At 45.8% G+C, this 19908-nt stretch overlaps 1 protein-coding gene and 1 non-coding gene across 2 annotated transcripts in view; one reads left to right on the top strand and one right to left on the bottom strand.

The window, feature by feature from the left end:
- LOC139281424 (receptor-type tyrosine-protein phosphatase R-like) overlaps nucleotides 1-19908 on the bottom strand; it is a 265446-nt gene that overhangs the window by 50476 nt on the left and 195062 nt on the right. The window contains exon 9 of the mRNA XM_070901587.1: nucleotides 2732-2814. Coding sequence (XP_070757688.1) covers nucleotides 2732-2814 — 83 coding nt within the window. The remainder of the gene's footprint in view (nucleotides 1-2731; nucleotides 2815-19908) is intronic.
- On the top strand, nucleotides 15203-15400 carry LOC139225997 (U2 spliceosomal RNA). The gene has a single exon (XR_011587192.1). It is a non-coding gene; the product is annotated as a U2 spliceosomal RNA (small nuclear RNA).

Raw genomic sequence — 19908 nt, 5'->3', positions numbered from 1 at the left:
GGATGTTTTTTAAGCTTTTTCCACATTGATAAAATTATTATTTTTTTGCATCTATGTAGCAACCGCTTCCTCTGAACATTTCATGGACAGTAAATACTTTTCATGGACAAAATCCTGAAATGCTTCCATATTCAGCCTCGTTTGGCTTTTAAATTGACTTGCATTTGTCAGGAGGTATCCTTAAGTCGTAACTTGACAGTTTGCAAGCACATGCGGAAATCCCAAACTTGCTGCCATTTCAAAGGCGGTACTCTGGTCCAATATCAATACTTGTAGCATCACTTCACACTGTAACTGCTGGCAAGCTGACTTTGATAATTATAGACAAGAAAACTCCTGATCAACTTTCACTCAAAGATTGGAAATCTGACTCTACTGCACATTTCTAACCTAAAGTAGCACATAGCGACACAATATTGACCTTCAAATTAGCACAAAAATCTCTATTAAAGTGATAATCTCCAAGTGTATGTCCTGATTGAATACTGAAATCTCTGGTAGAGGAGCTATTTATTCCTGAGATTCCTGACAAATATTTTTGCTATTGTAAAAGGTATTTTTTTTAAACAGATTTGAAGAAATACATTTGCTTAAAAAAGCAACAGGGTTGAATTTCCATGGTGGTTGTCCTGATCACCAGCTCTAACTTTGGTGGAGAAGCTGTGGAAACTCTCAAAAGATGGCGTAAACGTTTATTGTGTCATAGCTAGTATACTAAAATATTATAAAGCCTTGCCTAATCTTTGTTATGGATAGAAATTCGAATTAGTGTTGCATTCCTGTTAATGTTCAATGGACTGAATTAGCTGGCTTGAGCTTAAACTGTTGACAATTTGACCATTTATTGGACAAAGAACTAACTTTAATGAACTATCCTACTGACTGACAGTTAACTGAACTAATTACCATCTTTCTGACATTTGCTGAAAACAAGATTAGTTTGTTTGTTCCCCGTTTCTTTTATACAATCGTGTTTAAAGCGGGGAGCACAGCGGTGTGAGCTGGTAATGGAGTGGCCCCGTGCGTCATGCTAGGGAAGAGCAATGGATGGTAATGAGGCAGACCAACATGTGGCTAAGGCTTTGGTGTAGGGTATCAGGGTTTCCGTTCCTCAAACAGTGGGACACCTTTTGCAATAGCGGGACCTTATACACACCGGTTGGGCTCCTCCTAAACAAAAAGAGGGGTGGGGGGGGGGGAATAGAGGTACTAACAGGCGGGATAAATAGAATTGGGTGAGAGTGTTTAAACTAGATGTGAGGGTGTTGACAAGATGGAGCTCTGCACTGATGGAAGCAAACCTTAAGGTGTAACAGTTAAAACACAAATCAAAGTTTCACAAGTCCAAGTCAAATGGCGGGGAAAAAGCAAAGTCAAAATGTCAATAAAGCAACTGGGAAAGGTAACATTAATACAAGCACTCTGACAAATAAGTTGTGATTTAGAAGGTCTTGTAGGGGTTGGTAGATTGGACATCACAGAGACATGATGGAATGATTCCCAGCAATGGGATACATATCTGAAAGGAGATAATTGTTTAGAAGGGACGGTATCGGGAGAAAAGGAGGATGAATTGGTAGTACATATAAACCCCAGTATTGAGGCGTAAGTGAGAGAGGATATAAAAAAGGGAAAGGCAGACACAGGATCACTTTGGGTTGAATTAATAGATGGTAACAGAACATGGAATGTATTAAAAGGTTAATAGTGAGCCAATAGTGGGGTAATCCTGCACTTTATAAATCATTGGCGGGCCACACATAATACTGTGTACAGTTCCGGCCGTCGCAGGAAAAAAGGATGCTGCAGCTATTGAGAGAATACAGAAGGGGGCAACCATAATGATTGAGGTGGTTGAGGGATTCAGATTATGCAAAATAATTATGTAAATTGGATATGTTTTCACTGGTAAAGTGAAGGTTGAGAGATGATATGATGGCTGTTTTTAGGATTCTAAAGTCACTAAATAACATGGACCATGACAAGCTGTTTCACCTTGTCCAGATTCGTAGAACCAGAGGACACAGCTTGAAAGGGCTGTAAATTTAAAACTAATCTGTGGAAACAGTACTCGGTGAGAGAGTGGCCTATCTATGGAACAGGGAGATGGTGGAAGCAGTTACCAATGATTCATTCAAGTGCAAATGAGGTAATTTCTTTCAGAAAATAATTGTTTTAGATACAGTATGAGAGACATGAAATATGGTCAGTGTAGCATGCTTGGGAGGACCAGATGACTTTGGACCTGTTCCCAAAACCCTGGGTTTTCCTCGCCTCATGTCTGCGTCGGATGTCGACTAATTGATAAGCGATTGATTGCTATGATTAGTCAGCAACTCCCTTATTGTTTTACCATGTGACTACCAGGATGGTAGAAGGCGAACTAGATGGACCATGCTCATTTTCTCGTCTAGCAATTCCTATGTTCTAAGGCCCCTTCTTTTTTGAATTATGTTTTCTTGTTATTTTCGTTCCCAGTTTCTGAATCTGGTAAATTAAATTTGATGACATTTAAAAGGAAAGTCTATTGGCTGTGATTAAACCTCAAAATGTACGTACAACAGATATAATTTAATGAGGAATCACTAAATTATCATTGAACTAACGAAAACAAAAATCACTTTAGTTCTGTGGTGAAAGCTTCTGCATAATCGTAACTGGACAGTAAAAGTATTAATACCATCTATTATTATTACAAATGATTATAAATGCAACCAATGCACTTACTCACCCTAATGTAGTTGGCATTAATGTAGGTACTGCTAACAGGTTCATCTTGACTCTTTGGTATCAAGCATACTCTGCTGTGGGGATCTAAGATAGAGAAAAAAAATGAGAAAAGTTCAAAACAGAAACAAATTTTTGTGTCCCTTGTGTTCTCTTTAGTTGAAAACAAACTGCTGCATTATAAAGCTGAGCAATTTAACAAAATTGTCTAGTTACGAAGGATATTTCCTTCTCACTAGCAAGCAGCCAAATGTATTTCTACCCTGTTACTGATGTTTATTCGTAGCTCTGCTGTAAGGCTCACAGCCCCACTGCATCAAATCAACTGATTTGAAGCTTGAGATTTTACCCTCATTTTTTGCAGTTGTGCCTTGCAAGAGTGCTGCCCATACACGTAGCTCTCTTTTTAACGATTGACTAACATCATGTACTCAGAAAGGACCCTGAATTGCATCTGTATATAAAGCTAACCCTACCAGGGCTAGAACATCCTGAGACCAATTAGACCAATGTCAAGTTGTTTGCTGAGCTCAGTGGAGAATGTTGTTGTAATATTTGCTTGACTTTGTTTCCAGTATAAATACACAGCACTTCCCCTTCTGACGGCATATACTTTTCTTAATGAGAAACAGACACAGAAATAACATAACATTTATATTCGTGAACCTGGGCTATGCGGTGCACCAGCTTTGCTGGACTGTTATACTATTTCATCATCTGCTCTGCCTAGATATCTGGATGTTTGTATATGTAGGAGCCTATTTGTTCATTTTCAGTTACACTAATACAGCCATCAAGCACAAGATGTATAATTTATTTGCAATGTTTATTTTCCGCAGTTTCAGTCCTCTGAAATCCTTTAAAAATATTATTTTAAAGCATTTTCGGAAACAGTACTAAATGTGAAACGGCAGCTTATTTAATTACACTTGCGTGAAGTTTATTATTTACCTTTGCATTTAGAATTCGTAATGGTGTGAGTGTGACTCTAATCACAGGCGTTTATCTGAAGTAGCACGTGGTCGAGTTACACCCATGTGGATGATGGAAAACTCCACAGAGACATATCAATATATCCCAGCAATTAAAGGGAACAAGAAGCTGCTCCCCACCCATCAAGTTCAGCTTATTTTGGAAAATATTTTGGATTTAAATAACGGTCTGGTGGAGCACTTTAGCTTGTATCTTTTACAGTAGTACAGGAATAGAGAGGCGATTTGAAGTGTGTGCAAAGCAGCATATTGATCCCGTACTGTACATTAGAAGGATATGCTGATCGGGTTAAAAGAGGGGTGAGAGGAGGCTCATGTGGAGCATAAACGCCGGCATGGACTAGTTGGTCCGAATGACCTGTTTCTGTGCGTAATTCTATGTTATTAAAATTAGCTCCCTCAAATCAGTCTGAATGCTCTTGAAATAAAAATAAAAACTGAGGCAACCCGGTTTCCACATTTTTATTAACTTTTTGCTGCTCTTATTTTGCCTTGAGAAGAGGTGACAATCACAGAATTCAATGCTGCAGAAAGCAGTCACAGAAATGCGGTGCTTACCCTGTATCACTGGCTCAGCCGGGTTCAGTGACTGCTGACAAAGGGGTGTGCATCATAATTTACAAGTACAAAATCAACAACAACAACTTGTATTTATAGAGCACCTTTAACGTAGTGCAACGTCCCAAGGCGCTTCACAGGCGTATTTATGAGATTAACATTTTGACACCGAGCCACATTAGGGGAAATCAGGGCAGGAGCTTGGTCAAAGTGGTCGGCTTTAAAGAGGATCTTGAAGGAGGAAAGAGAGGTAGAGAGGCGGAGAGGTTTAGGGAGGGAATTCCAGAGCTTGGGGCCTAGACAACAGAAGGCACAGCCACCAATGGTGGCTCAAGAAGGCTGGAGGAGATTACAAAGATAGGGAGAGGCAAGGCCATGGAGGGATTTGAAAACAAGGATAGAATCAGAGCAAAAAATCCACAAACTTCTACAGAAAAAAGATTTGAGTCCCAGAGAGGGCTTTAGCTTTAAGTCACCCAACAACTACAATGGAATTATGCTAAGTCATGTTCTTATATCAGCATGTTGTATGTAAATTCTGGGTGAGTGCTGAACAAAATGGAAGGGTAATATCCTCAGTGTCTCCTGGAGGAGATTGCTTAATGCATACTGTAGTTCTATTTATTTAGACCAAGAATCGATTGAGCGCAAGATAATTTAACAAGCAGATAGCATGGTAATAGGTAACTGAAGTGACTACTAACACAGATATCACTCTGTGTAACCAAATAGCAACAACTTACTGAAAGCATCTAGGGGTAACCTGTCCTCTTTGTTGGGTATAAGGAATGTGGTATCTCCAGAAACAGCAAGCCATTACATCAGGTCTCCACCCACATACGTGTTCCTGGGGGAAACTTAACGGACATGATTGGGCCTGCCCGGAAGGCTTGCAGGGCTCCTAGATGCACCCCAAAGGTGCAAACTGATTGCAGGCATAATTCATTCCCTCCCCGAGATGCCTGCTCTTTTCTCATTCTGGTCTGTTGAGCATTCATGATTTTAATCACTCCACTATCGGTGGCCATGCCTTCTGCTGCCGAGGCCCGAAGCTCCGAAATTTCCTTGCTAAATCTCTCTGCCTCCCTACCTCTCTTTCCTCCTTTAAGACCCTCCTTAAAACCTACCTCTTTGACCAAGATTTTGGTTTTCTGCTCTAATATCTCATGTGGCTAGGTGTCAAATTTTGCTTAATAACGCTCCTGTGATGCACCTTGAGACGTTCTACTACGTTAAAGGCGCTATATAAATGCAAGTTGTTGTTCTTAATTAACCCATAGGTTTCTAAATGAGTATTCATTTTATTCACTATTATGGCCTTTGGGGATGGATTTTCGGGTCCTTTGCGCTCCAAGTCTCGCCCCGGAGCGGCAAGAAATGGGGCGGCGAAGTCTCCTGTGTCCGGAGTCCGGTCACGATCCTCCGGTCGGGTTTTGTGGCGGCGCTTAGAAGCACTGCTGGGAAGAGCTGCGCCGGATGTGAAACGCCTCTCGTTGTGACACTGGCAGTAGTTTGGACTCACACCCTAGGCCCCGAAGCGTGCCCCGCGATGACCACCAGGGAAAACCCTGCCGGCGGCGGTGAGGGAGATTAAGTGCAAAAAGGTAAGTTCCAGTGTTTATTCGTTTATTTTTTTGTACTGATTTGGGTTGTGGTGGTGTGGGCAATGTTTTTGGAATGTTTTTGTGAATTTCTTTACCCCTCCCAAGGCCTCTCTCGGAGCGCTCCCGGCCCCGCACTTTAGTTGGCGAGGTTCCCATTTTTGCGCCGCAAAAGTCGTACAACACCTCCCTTTGCGCTACCCCTGGCGCAGGGTCCAGACGGCAAATATTTCTCCACACAGCGCAGACATTACCCGGGTGGTAACTTTCCTGCCCCGCCTTCGTTTTCACCTCGAACGGCAAAACGGAAAATCCAGCCCCTAGAACCTTACCACTATTGATTTTAGGCTGATGAGACATACACAGTTATCATCAACCCTTCTGCAGCAGTTAAAATAGTTTCTTGGAAGTAAAACCGTCTTAGAATAAAACAGTTCTTGAAACAGACACAGTGAATGTTAGCACATGTACTCCTGTGCCTCTTGGTCACAGAATGCAGTCTTGAGCTTTATCCCCAGGAAGGATGTTCACATTAAGTACGTGATGCACACATTCACAGGTCATCATCAGCATAGGCAGTCCCTCGAAACGAGGATGACTTGCTTCCACGCCAAAAAAAGGATGAGTTCACAGGTGTTTCAATGAAGGACCCGAACTACATCCTGAAGGGTGGAAGATGCCTGTGTGTGAATTTTTTTAGCGTGGGGTGGTTGTTGCACACCAGCCAGCAGAGGAGCTTGACAGAGCTAGGTTTTGGTCCAGTGGCAAGGATTACCCAAGACAATTGGAGACCAGCTCTGCTGCACGGACCTAGTGCGCTCACATATCGCAGTGTGGGCTGGTCCGTGCTGCCCTGAATTAGCCTTCAGAATCCAGCAAGAACTAAAGAATCTGAAGATGGAGCCCGCTTTTATCCACTTACTTAATTTGAAAGAAAGGAAGCTCATTTTAAGATATTACCAAACAAAAATACAATGGAGTAAGACTTTGCAGCTTTCAGAATACCCACAGCCACTTTGAAAAAGGCTACTGTCAACTGAAATGTATCCTCACGAAATATACATTTGAGCCAAACTATTACAATGGTGATATTCATATAAATGATTCCTTGTTGTGAATTGAATAGCTGGCATCAATATACAGAATCCAATTCCATTCACACCTGCAAAACACAGAAACCCCTTTGCTTGGTACACTTAACTGAACTAATTAAACTAGTTTCCCAACAACAAAGGTCAGCAATTCCCCTTGAAGGAAGTATAGTCACTCACTTTTAATCCGTAATTGGAAGAAAAGTGTTGGCAGTTTTTTGAATGTAATTGGAGTAAAGATGATTTTGAAGGCCTGAGAATAGAACTTGGGAAAATAAAATGGGCAACAATATTGGCAAATAACGATGTAGAACAGCAATGGGAAACATTTAAACTGGTGTTCAACTGAGTGCAGGAATAATATATAAAAGGAAAGAACAAACTAAACACTAATGAGACTCCATGGATGAATAATGCCACAAGGGAACAATTGAGGGCAAGGAAAGAGGCCTACATTAAGTACATAGACAGCAGAGGAGTGCATGAGAAGGGAGAATATGAAAAGATTACGAGAGAAGTCAAAAAAACAATTAGGAAGGCAAAGAGGAACTATAAAATTCAATTATCAAGGAACATAAAACAAAATAGTAAAATATTTTACAGGCACATCAATAAAAAAAGGAAGGTTGGGATGGGAATAGGGCCATTAAAGGATAGACAGGATAATACCACAGGTATCGATTGAGAGATGGCAGAAATTATAAGCTAATTATTTTGCTTCAGTATTTACCAGGGAAATTGAACAGGTGGACTTGCCAATGGATGATGAGATTAGTAAGGAGATAAGTACATTTAAAATGAAACGAGCGATATATTAAAAAAACAAATCAAACTCAAAGAGGATAAAACCCCTGGTCCGGATGGATTACATCCACACATTTTAAAAGATTCTAGGGACGAGGTAGCAGAGAGTTTGTAAGAATAAAAGTGTTTGTTAATGATGAAAACTGATTATGTGTATGTATAAATGTTAAAAATGTAGATTATACGGAAAGGCCTGTTAGTGTTGGAACAAAATGGAGGCCCACAGAGATGCCGCATGGCTTTTGTGTATTGGCCTCCAGACAGCCACATGTGTGAGGAGAGCCAATAAGGAGCTGCCCTGGAGCCAAGGTCCAATCATGCGGCTTTCGGAGGGATAATGGACTTAAGGGATTTAAAAACTCAAGCCACACAGGTTGCTCTCTCTCTTGGACACACGGCACGAGACATCCCTGAAGATCAGCTAAAACAGCAAGCCGTGTGTCCAAACCAGCCAGCAAAAGGGACGTAACGTATATCACTCGTTATTATAATCTCATTGTAGCTCTGTTATAACATAATTGACAACTGTTGGTAATGTGCATGTGTGTGTGTTTTTAAGATAACTGATCACTGCTGCTAATGTGCATGTGTGTATGTTTTTAATAAACCCTTCCAATTGTTTTGAACGAATTGTCTCACTGTCAAATATAAGCCCAGAGAGATTCAGAAATCTTACGAATTGGTGGAGAATGCGGGCAACTGGCGAGACAGCTTTTTGATGATTCTTTTGTACAATGAGGCAAGACACCAAAGTGATATACGATTTGAAAGAATTGCAAGTAAAAGAGATTCAGTTAAAAGAAAGAGAGATTGAAGATATAAAGCAACAAAAGGAAGAAGGCCTCAAACTTGTGAAGCAGTTAAAAGATGGAGAAAGACAGCATTTAAGGCAGGAAATTGGCCACTTAAACCACAGTATTAAGCAATTAGAAAGAGGAGCCAAACAGTCAGCTTCACTGCTACAGCAACAAAGCCTTTCAAACTTAAATGCCATCGCAGCCATTGTTGAAGCAAATGAAAACAAATTAGAGTTAAAAAAATATAAATTGGAAAACTTGAGGCTCCAGTAAGAGATAGAAGATGCTAGGAGAGCACAAGAGAAGTAATTAAGAAGCCACATAGGGAGGCAGATCACTCCCAGTGCCAACGAGAAATAGTGAGGCTAAAAAGTAAGTTAGGGGAGCAGCAGGCCCTGGTATCCGCAGTAACACGGGGAGCCATAACAGAGACAGCAGAAGGGGACAAGGGGGAGACAGATTGGGAAGAGGAAGATGTAATGTCCTTGCTCAATGGCACAAAACCCACACGAGGCACATTCTATGGACAAGGTCACTCTATGACCTGAACCTTTATTCACAGAACCAAGAAGTGATGACCCTGCGTGGGACCTCCCTTTATATACCTGAATGACCAGGTAAGGAGTGTCTCCCACAAGTTCACCCCCTGTGGTCAAGATGTGCATTGCTTAAGTATATACAGTATTGCAGTGGTGTTACATAGAGGTTACATACATGACATTACCTCCCCCCCAAAGTCTTACTGGGATCATAGGTTAAGTCTTTCAGGTGGTCTATGCTCCCTCGTGGAGCGCCACAGTTGGGGCTCTGGTTGTTGAGCCTTGGCATGAGTATCTGTCACCTGTGGTGATTCCGGCCTGTCCGGGCTGACGGCCGGGACTGTGCATGCCGTTGAATGTTCTTGTTGCTCGTTCACTGGCGGTGGTGTGAGCACCATCTCATGATCTTCCTCAGGTTCTTCAGTGTCCATGCTGAACCTTTTTTTTTTACTTGGTCCAGATGCTTACGGCGTATCTGCCCATTGTTTAGTTTAACCACGATGACCCTGTTCTTTGTCTATTACAGTACCCTCAAGCCATTTGGGCCCCGCGGCATGATTGAGGACAGATACGGGGTCATTTATTTCCATACATCTCCCCCTTGAATTTCGGTCATGGTACTCGTTTTGGAACTGGCGCTTGCCCTCAACTATGTCGGTCAGGACTGGGTGAATGAGGGACAACTGAGTTTTGAGTGTTCGTTTCATAAGTAGCTCAGCGGGCAGGACCCCCGTGAGCAAGTGCGGTCGGGACCTATAGGCCAGCAGGAGGCGCGATAGGCGGCATTGAAGGGAGGGTCCTTGAATCCTGAGCATGCCTTGTTTAATGATTTGGACCGCACGTTCCGCCTGGCCATTGGAGGTCGGCTTGAACGCTGCTGTCCTGACACGGTTGAGACCATTGCCCAACATGAACTCCCGGAATTCGTAGCTCGTGAAACATGGGCCATTATCGATAACAAGGATGTCCGGCAAGCCGTGGGTTGCAAAGACCTCACGTAGACTCTCCACAGTGGTGGATGTCGTGTACGAATTCAAAATGATGCACTCGATCCATTTCGAGTACGCATCTACCACAATGAGAAACATTTTTCCCACGAATGGGCCCGCATGGTCTACATGAATACGTGACCATGGCCTGGTGGGCCAGGGCCACGGGCTGAGCGGGGCCTCCCTGGGGGCATTACCTAGCTGGGCACACGTCGTGCACCTGCGAACACCGTGTTCCAGGTTTGAATCAATTCCCGGCCACCAAACATGTGACCGGGCAATGGCCTTCATCAGCACGATGCCTGGATGCTCGCTGTAGAGTTCCCTGATGAATACCTCCCTGCCCCTCTGGGGCATGACTACCCGGCTGCCCTATAGTAGGCAGTCAGCTTGGATGGAGAGCTCATCCATCCGCCTGTGAAACGGTTTGACCTCCTCAGGGTATGCTCCGTGTGCGGGCGCCCAATCCCCAGTCAGGACACATTTCTTAATCAAAGATAGGAGGGGATCTCTGTTTGTCCAGATTTTGATCTGGCGGGCTGTGATGGGGAGTCTGCGCTGTCAAAGGCATCAACGGCCATGACCATCTCAGCGCTTTGTTCCGCTGTCCCCTCGGTGGTGGCCAGTGGAAGCCTGCTGAGCGCGTTAGCGCAATTTTCGGTGCCAGGCTGGTGTCGGATGGAGTAGTCATAAGCAGCCAGCGTGAGAGCCCATCGCTGTATGCGAGCTGACGCGTTGGCATTGACAGCCTTGCTGTCTGACAACAGGGATGTTAACGGCTTGTGGTCCATCTCTAATTCGAACCTCCTGCCAAAAAGATACTGATGCATTTTTTTTTACACCATAGACACATGCGAGTGCCTCCTTCTCAACCATCCCATATCCCTGCACTGCTTGAGAGAGCGACCTGAAAGCATAAGCCACAGGTTGTAGATGACCCTCAGCACTACTCTGCTGCAACACGCACCCAACCCCATAGGACGATGCATCACATGTCAGAACCAATTTCTTACAGAGGTCGTACAGGGTCAATAACTTATTTGAACAAAGTAGGTTCCACGCCCGATTAAAAGCCCGTTCTTGACAGTCCCCCCAAAACCAATCACAACCCTTACGCAGGAGCACGTGAAGCAGCTCCAACAGCATGCTTAAGTTTGGCAGAAAGTTCCTGAAATAGTTCAAGAGTCCCAGAAATGAACGCAACTCCGATGTGTTGCCAGGCCTGGGCGCTCGTCGAATCGCCTCTGTTTTGGATTCGGTGGGCCGAATCCCATTTGCAGCAACCCTCCTGCCCAGGAACTCAACCTCAGGAGCTAAGAACACACAGTTAGACTTCTTGAGTCGCAGGCCTACCCGGTCCAGTCGGCGTAGTACCTCCTCCAGGTTGTGGAGGTGTTCCTCAGTGTCACGACCCGTGATGAGGATGTCGCCCTCAAATACGATTGTTCCAGGAATGAATTTGAGCAGGCTTTCCATGTTTCTTTGAAAAATCGCGGCCGCTGATCACATGCCAAATGGGCACCTGTTGTAAACGAACAGTCCCTTGTGCGTAGTGATGGTGGTCAGTAGTTTAGATTCGTCGGCCAGTTCTTGGGTCATGTAGGCTGAAGTGAGATCCAACTTGGTAAACAGCTTGCCGCCTGCCAGCGTGGTGAAAAGATCCTCCGCTCTCGGGAGCGGATATTGGTCTTGTAGGGACACCCGATTAATAGTGGCCTTGTAGTCGCCGCAGATCCTGATAGAGCCATCCGCTTTTAGGACGGGAACGATGGTGCTCGCCCAGTCATTGAATTCAACAGGCGAGATGATGCCCTCTCTCAACAAACGGTCCAATTTACTCTCAATTTTCTCCTGCATAACATACGGTACCGCTCTGGCTTTGTGGTGCACTGGTCTGGCATCCGGGGTGATGCGAATCACTACTTTGGTACCTTTGAACGTCCCGACGCCAGGTTGGAATAGTGACTCAAATTGTTGTAGGACTTGTGAGCACGAACTTCGCTCCACAGATGACATTGCGTGCACATCCCCCCATTTTCAGTTCATCTCAGCTAACCAGCTCCTCCCAACAGTGCGGGACCATTGCCCGGGACAATCCAGAGCGGCAGCCGGTTCACTGATCCATTGTGTGTGGCCGCCAACATTGCACTGCCTAGTACTGGAATGATTTCTTTGGTATACGTCCGTAGTTGTGTCTCAATGCGTTCTAGTTTGGGTCTACTGGCTTTGAGTGGCCATAGCTTTTCAAATTGTTGAATGCTCATGAGTGACTGGCTGGCCCCCGTGTCCCGCTCCATGCGTACAGGGATGCCGTTTAATAAAACCTTCATCATCATTGGTGGCATTTTGGTATATGAGCTGTGAATGTTTGCCACATGAACCTGCTGAACTTCAGCGTCCATTGATTTGCCCCAAGAGTCATCCTGCCTCACAGACTCCTCTTCTGGTCCATCCGCCTCGTAAATTAGCCTGGTTATAGGCTTCCTGCACATTCGAGCTAAATGGCCACTGAGGTTGCAATTTCTGCAGACAAATTGTTGAAACCTGCAAGTCCTGGCAGAATGTTTTCCCCCACACCTCCAGCATGAGCTGAGACTCCCATTGTTGTGAACAAAGGAGCTATGATCCGGCATTCCTCGCTGATTGTCCCTTTGACTGCCCTTGAGTACCCTGTTAGTGGGTGTCAATGGCCCCATCCCGGACCGCATTGTCCACTGTGATGGCGTAAATATCCGTTCAGCCTGCCATGTCTCTGTTGAAAACCTACTCTGGGATCTATTGCTGCCTGGGGTGTGTTGAACTGCCCTTGCCTGCCTGCGGGGTTCTGAGTCGCGTTTATGATATTGACTCCCTGATCCCCCGCCGTGTTGGAGGCAGAATTGCGCACGTATATTATTTTGGTTTCCTCCTCCCCCGCCATGAAAGTCTGAGCCATCAATGCCGCCGCTTCCAAAGTCAAGTCCTTGGTCTCAATTAACTTTCGGAAAATCCCCGCATGACCGATGCCCTAAATAAAGAAGTCCCCTTAACATCTCCCCCCTGCAGGCGTCTGTGAACTTACAGAGGCTGGCCAAACGCCGGAGGTCCGCAATGAAGTCCGGTATGCTCTGTCCTTCATGACGTCGGTGGGTATAGAATCTGTGTCGGGCCATGTGTATGCTGCTCGCCGGTTTGAGGTGCCCACCGATTAGTTTGCTGAGCTCTTCAAAGGTTTTGTCCGCCGGCTTTTCGGGTGCGAGCAGGTCTTTCATCAGCGCGTACGTCTTAGGTCCACAGCTGATCAGCAGGTGGGTCCTTCGCTTGTCGGCCGCTGCATCTCCCAGCCATTCTTTTGTGACAAAGCTTTGCTGGAGCCTTTCAATGAAATCGTCCCAGTCCTCACCAACACAGTACCGTTCCTCTGGCCATTCTCGTGGGTCGTTGATTCCTGTTTCTCGTCGCCAATGTAATGTTCTTGCTCAATGACACAAAACCCAATGAGGCACATTCCATGGACAAGGTCACTCTATGACCTGAACCTTTATTCACAGGTCCAAGAAGTGATGACCCTGCGTGGGACCGCCCTTTATATACCTGGATGACCAGGTAAGGAGTGTCTCCCACAAGTTCACCCCTTGTGGTCAAGGTGTGCATTGCTTAAGTATATACAGTATTGCAGTGATGTTACATAGAGGTTACATACATGACAGGAGGCAGTCAGTATAATTCCCAGGAGGGTGGTGCAGGATGGGATACCTTGGAGACACAAGAGCCAATCGTAGCCGTAGTAACTGATTTTTCACGACGTAATGCGCATGGCAACATCACCAGTAACTATACTGACTCACGGCCGATATCTGGTGCTGATGCCACGGCATGTAGCCACGAGTTCGGGCCCATTAATGATGGGGACGACCCACTGGAAGCTAATAGGAGGTGGGCAAATTTTAGGAGGGGTCACCCCGAGTTGGAAGAGAGAGACTTAACACGAGTCCTCTTCTTGGCCTGTTCCACTTCCCTAAAAGATAATCTGCCAGAAGCAGTCCTCCAGCCTGGCGCAGCAGCCGATGTACTCATGACCGAGATCCTAAACCATTTAGGGATCCAAAACTTGAACGTAGTGGCTCTGCTTAATCAGACCAAGCAGCGCCCAGAAGAGAGGCCTAGAGCCTTCTGTAATCGCCTGTATGATATCTATCAACATACGCAGAACCAGGCATCCGCAAATGCTGCAGTTGGAAAGATTCAGGAACAATTTAAATCGATGTTCCTGACCCAACTCTACCCTTTAGTTAAAACCACCCTCGGAATAGCCATTAGGCCCACCAATCAGTGAACAGATATACAGACCAACGCTCAAATAGCCTGGGAGATGGTAAAAGAACAATTAAAGGGGATGTCACCACCCACTGCAAATAAACCAGTGTCAATGGTGGAGGGATCTCGAAACTACCCCTTTAAGGGACAGTGCTTTAATTGTAATAAGGTAGGCCACCTAGCAAAAGACTGCAGTAGATCCAGACCAGCACCGAACCATGATGCAACACATAGATACCTCCCGAAGGATGAATCCAAGACCTCTGGGACAGATCAAAGATTGGATAAATTGATAACCCTTATACAAACCCAAATTGCCACGGGGAGGATGCAAAATTATTTACCGGTGCACATAATCGACAATGCGCACTAATTAGAGAGTCCCATTCAGGATCGACCCTATGACAGGGTTCGGCCTCCAAAGATTGGTCGGAAGTGGGGTTCCGACGTGATGGTAGCGGGAGACCAGTAGTTCTTGTTGTCTTAAAAGGGAGCAAGCAACAGATTATGCTTATCGATACTGGCTCAGCCGTTACCATCATCCACACCCCATACCCTGAACGCCATGGTGGCGGGCAAGTGTTGTATGACCCTTAAAGGGTTTTATGATGATACAACCACCGCGTATACAGGGAAGGCCACTGAACTTCAGTTGGGAGGCCTCACCTGTAAGGTCCCAGCACCGATGCTGATGACCACCCCCGACGTAAGGGGAATTGTAGGGACTGATGTGTTGGATCAGTATAGCTCGGTGATAGATTATGATCAGGACTGTGTTTGGATGGGATTGGGAGATAAGGCAGGACTGATCGCTTCTCGGCCTTTTGGCTAAGATCATGCGTAACTGACCTGACAGGGGAGTAACCATGACCAGAAAGTGGTTCTCCCTGGATCAGGAAGGTGGTTCTCCTATGCTTTTTGGAAATAGGAGGTGGGTGGGGGGCACACACCCACCTCCATGGCACGAACCTGGTATTGCAGTACTTCCAGGAACGGTGCAGTGGCTCTAGGCCTTTTGGCTAAGAGCAAAAACATTGGTGCAGAGTGATCCTTGAATGGGCCCAAGGTGACCTCTGGCGTTTGTGATCTGACAAAGAATTGGAAAGATTGGCAATGAATAAATAAAAAAAAAATAAGGCAGGACTGATAGAACTTTCAGATGCTCACTCAGTTTTTGTTATTAAAAAACCATCTAAGTATGACCCTGCGGGGAGCGAAAATGAAGCAGTGGCAAAGCTAATTCAGCAATACCTAGCGGAGTTTGCCACATGCAAGCACGACTGTGAAAAAATGGCAGGCGAGGAATCTATTGAGGGACCCTCCCACTCATTCACCAAACAGTACCCTATCCCAAAGGAGAGTCACCCTTACATCCGAAACACCATAAAATCCCTAGTCAAGCAGGGTGTTCTTAGGACAGGCAGTTTCACGACCAATTCACCCGCATGGCCGGTTAAAAAGCCTGATAGAAGCTGGCGACTGACTATTGATTATAGAAAGTTAAATTCTGTAACACCAGCCTGCTCACCAGTAGTAAGAGAAACTCCTACCATATTATATTATCTCAAATTCCTGCTGGTTCCAAGTATTTCTCGACCCTCGACATCGCCAATGGATTCTGGAGTATTCCTGTTAAGCGGGAAGACCAGTACAAATTTGCGTTCACATTTGAGGAGCAGAGCTACACCCGGACATGCCTGCCTCAGGAGTTCCACAATGCCCCCATGATATTCCACAAAAGAATGGCTGCAATTTTAAATGACTTTTCCCGCCCTACCTTCTTGCTGCAGTGCGTAGACGACCTATTGCTGGCAACCGACAGTATGATGGAGGAGCATCTGTCCCTTTTTCATGAACTTTTGACATTGTTGGCTCAGGCGGGACTAAAGGTGAATCCCCGTAAGGCTCAATTAGTAAAAGAATGGGTCATCTTTCTAGGAGTATCCATTTCTCCAGAGGGATCATCCCCTGACTCTCACAAGGTGGAGATAATACAGCGACTGCCATTACCCACTTCGAAAACAGCCCTACGATCATTCTTGGATTTGGTGGGGTACCAAAGGAACTTTATCCCAGGCTTTGCAGAGTGTGCAAAGCCCGTCTGATTTAATAAAACTGCAGGGTGATGTCATAGACCCAGCATGGACTGATGCCCACACCCAGTCCGTGGCTAAATTAAAAACTGCAGTGATACAGGCCGCATGTCTGATCCCTCCTGATCCCACGCAGCCCTTCCATTTGGAGGTCGGGGCCACAGAGCAAAGCCTCACTGCAGTTCTGTGCCAAACGCGAGCTGATCGACTGCAGCCCATTGCATATGCGTCTCGAATCCTGCAGGGGGCAGAGAGGATGTATACCGCATGCGCGCGCCACCTACTGGCCGTCTTCTGGGCGGTACATCACTTTACCTTGATTACTGGGCCACAGGCTACAATCCTGCACAGCGGACACACACCTCTGAAACTACTGATCAAACCTGGAGATTCGCTAGTTTCCTCACAGCGCCTCAGCAAATGGACATTGGAATTTATGGAAAGAGACACTGATACCATTTCCAAACCCACCACATTGCTGCCACAATTTCTGATCGATGAGGGGGACCCGCATGAATGTCCGTTACCCCTGATTAACTTTAAGACCCATCCTGTGCAGAAAGAGCCCATACAGGGTGCCCCAGGTGTCTATATCGATGGGTCCTCATATTACGTTGAAGGATCCCCTCACACCAGATATGCTATTGCCAGAAAGGACCATCCAGCGAAGATGCAACAGTCTTCACAATATGCAGAAATCGCCGCACTTCTAACTGCTGTGAAGGAAACCTCAGATAGACCCGTGAATATTTGGTCCGATGCTATAAACACCATGCTCTCTCTGCCTCTATACCACAAAAATGACTATTGTACGATACACGGTAAGGCCCTGGTCCATGGGCCCTGGTTACACCTGCTCTGGTCACACCTTAAACAGCGATCCCAGCCCTGCTTCATAGGAAAGGTAGCAGCCCATAGAAAAGGGGGTCCACATAGTGAGGGAAATTCCAGAGCAGACAGAGCAGCCAAGGATGCTGCGATTGATGGGGAGATAGAGGATATAGTTGTGGAGCCCTGCAATGCTGTTAGCAAGGCCTCTCCAACAGATCACCTGGATTTAAAATCCCTGCAGCAGCAATACTGATCATATGCTGTTGTAAGCACCTGGCACGAGGAAAGCAGACCCCTTCCTCAACCAACAGCCTGGGCTCCCAATACCAGACTAGCCACTGCCCCTGACTCAGATGAGCAGTTGCTGATGTTCAAAAGAAAGCCAAACGCCTGCCTGGTGATGTGTGTTTCACCAGAGGTGGGTCAGGAACTGCTCTCCCTCTTTCACTCCCACCCCATAGCAGGGTACTATTCAGCCTTGGTAACCTTCTACAAGGTAGCGTCCACAGCTTGGTGGCCTTCCATGAGGGAAACAATCGACCAATATGTGGCACGCTGCCTACCGTGCCTGCAACACAATCCTCCCGCATGCACTAACCGAGCCTTGCTTCAAAGTGCACCCCCACCTCAAGGGCCACGGACTCACCTCCAGATAGACTTCATTGGGCCACTTCCACAGGCGCAAGGCAATTTTCAGCATGCCCTAGCGGTGGTGGATCAATTCACTAAATGGATCGAAGCATTCCCCTGCCGCTCCAACACCACAATCACAGCAGCCGAAACACTACTGAATCATGTGTTTTGTAGGTGGGGAGTACCAGTACAAGTGGACAGCGATCAAGGTTCACACTTTACCGGTAAAATTTTTACCCACCTGCAGGAAATGTTGTGGATAAAACACAAATTACATATTGCTCACCAGTCGTCCAGAGGGGTCGAAAGGGGGAACAGGACCCTCAAGTCAATGTTAAAAAAAATTGTGCGCGGATCACCCCACTCAATGGGCTAACATGCTGCCAATGTGCTTAATGGCAATGAGGCCCACACCTCATAGAACAGAGGTCTCCCCATATCAGGCCATGACGGGGAGGCTCATGAGAACACCAGGCCAGCTAACACTAACAGGGATGAATCCCCTGACAATGAAACCATGTAGTTCCAAGTGGCTGGAACAAGTGGTAGATCACACCGATCAGATCAATCGATTTGTGGCCACCAAATTGGGGAAGTCAAAAAAACAAATTAAAAGGTACTTCCTTTGAATACGAGGTGGGAGACTCAGTAATGATTCCAAATTATGGGAAAAGAAGCTGCCTTTGAGCCCGGGTAGTGTGGACCGCATAAGATTATAGACCGATTGAACCCCACGGTCTATTTGATTCAGTTACCGGGAAAAAAGGGCGTTAAGTACAAGAAGTGGTTTCACATTAATCAGTTAAAAACTGCCACGGAGTAAATACTGCACTGAACTTGTTTCCCACAGACCCACTTTACAGATCCTCACGATTGTCAGGACGACACTGGCCACGACCGAAGCCGAGGGAAGATGGAGAAGCGGGAGCTGCAGCATGACACACGGACATCATCAATCATCAATGTGCTTCGAGAAGCGACGGTGCACTGAAGATCCGGGAAGGGGAGAGTCTCTGCTGGAGATATTATCGGACTGTTATTAAATCCCCTACACCTTACGAGGTGGGGACCAAGTCAGGCCACCTACTTTTCTTCCTCTCCCCCTCAATGTATAAGATATATGAGGGGTCAAGAAGGATATTTCCCCCTCAAGGTGGGGAGTCTGTAAGAATAAAAGTGTTTGTTAATGATGAAAATTGATTATGTGTATGTATAATTGTTAAAAATGTAGATTATACGGAAAGGCCTGTTAGTGTTGGAACAAAATGGAGGCCCACAGAGATGCCGCATGGTTTTTGTGTATTGGCCTCCAGACAGCCACATGTGTGAGGAGAGCCAATAAGGAGCTGTCCTGGAGCCAAGATTCAATCATGAGGCTTTCGGAGGGATAATGGACTTAAGGGATTTAAAAACTCAAGCCACACAGTGTGCTCTCTCTCTTGGACACACGGCACGAGACACCCCTGAAGATCAGCTAAAACAGCAAGCCTTGTGCTAACACAAGTTAGCAAGGCCATAAAAAAGCAAACCAAGTACGAGGGTTTATTTCTAGAGGTATAGAATTGAAAAGTAGGGATGTTATGCTAAACCTGTATCGAACATTGGTTAGACCATACTTAGGGCCGGAAATTGGTCATTACATAAGGTCCACCCATTTCTCGGCAGTGCATCGTTTCAAACTGCTGGCATACCTCTGAGACCGAACAGTGCAATTTTGGTTGATTTTTTTTGGCGGTATGTGAATGGTGTACAGCGGGCGGCAGGTAACATTGTAGTCGATGCAGATCGACTTTCTTTTCGATGGACAGTGCAGCACTGCACTGTGCATGCGCGATTTTTTTTCCCCCCCGTTTTTTTCAGAGAAGCTTTTTACTCACGATTTCGGGGGTCAGGGGTCACCCGCGCATGCGCAGTGAGTTGAAGTTGAGGGAGAGAGAATGAGAAGGAGCAGCAAGCT

This window comes from Pristiophorus japonicus, chromosome 15 (assembly GCF_044704955.1).
Source record: "Pristiophorus japonicus isolate sPriJap1 chromosome 15, sPriJap1.hap1, whole genome shotgun sequence".
In the NCBI taxonomy this organism is placed as follows: domain Eukaryota; kingdom Metazoa; phylum Chordata; class Chondrichthyes; family Pristiophoridae; genus Pristiophorus; species Pristiophorus japonicus.
The sequence above is the reverse complement of the archived record's forward strand: the minus strand, read 5'-3'. Positions and strand labels throughout refer to the sequence as shown.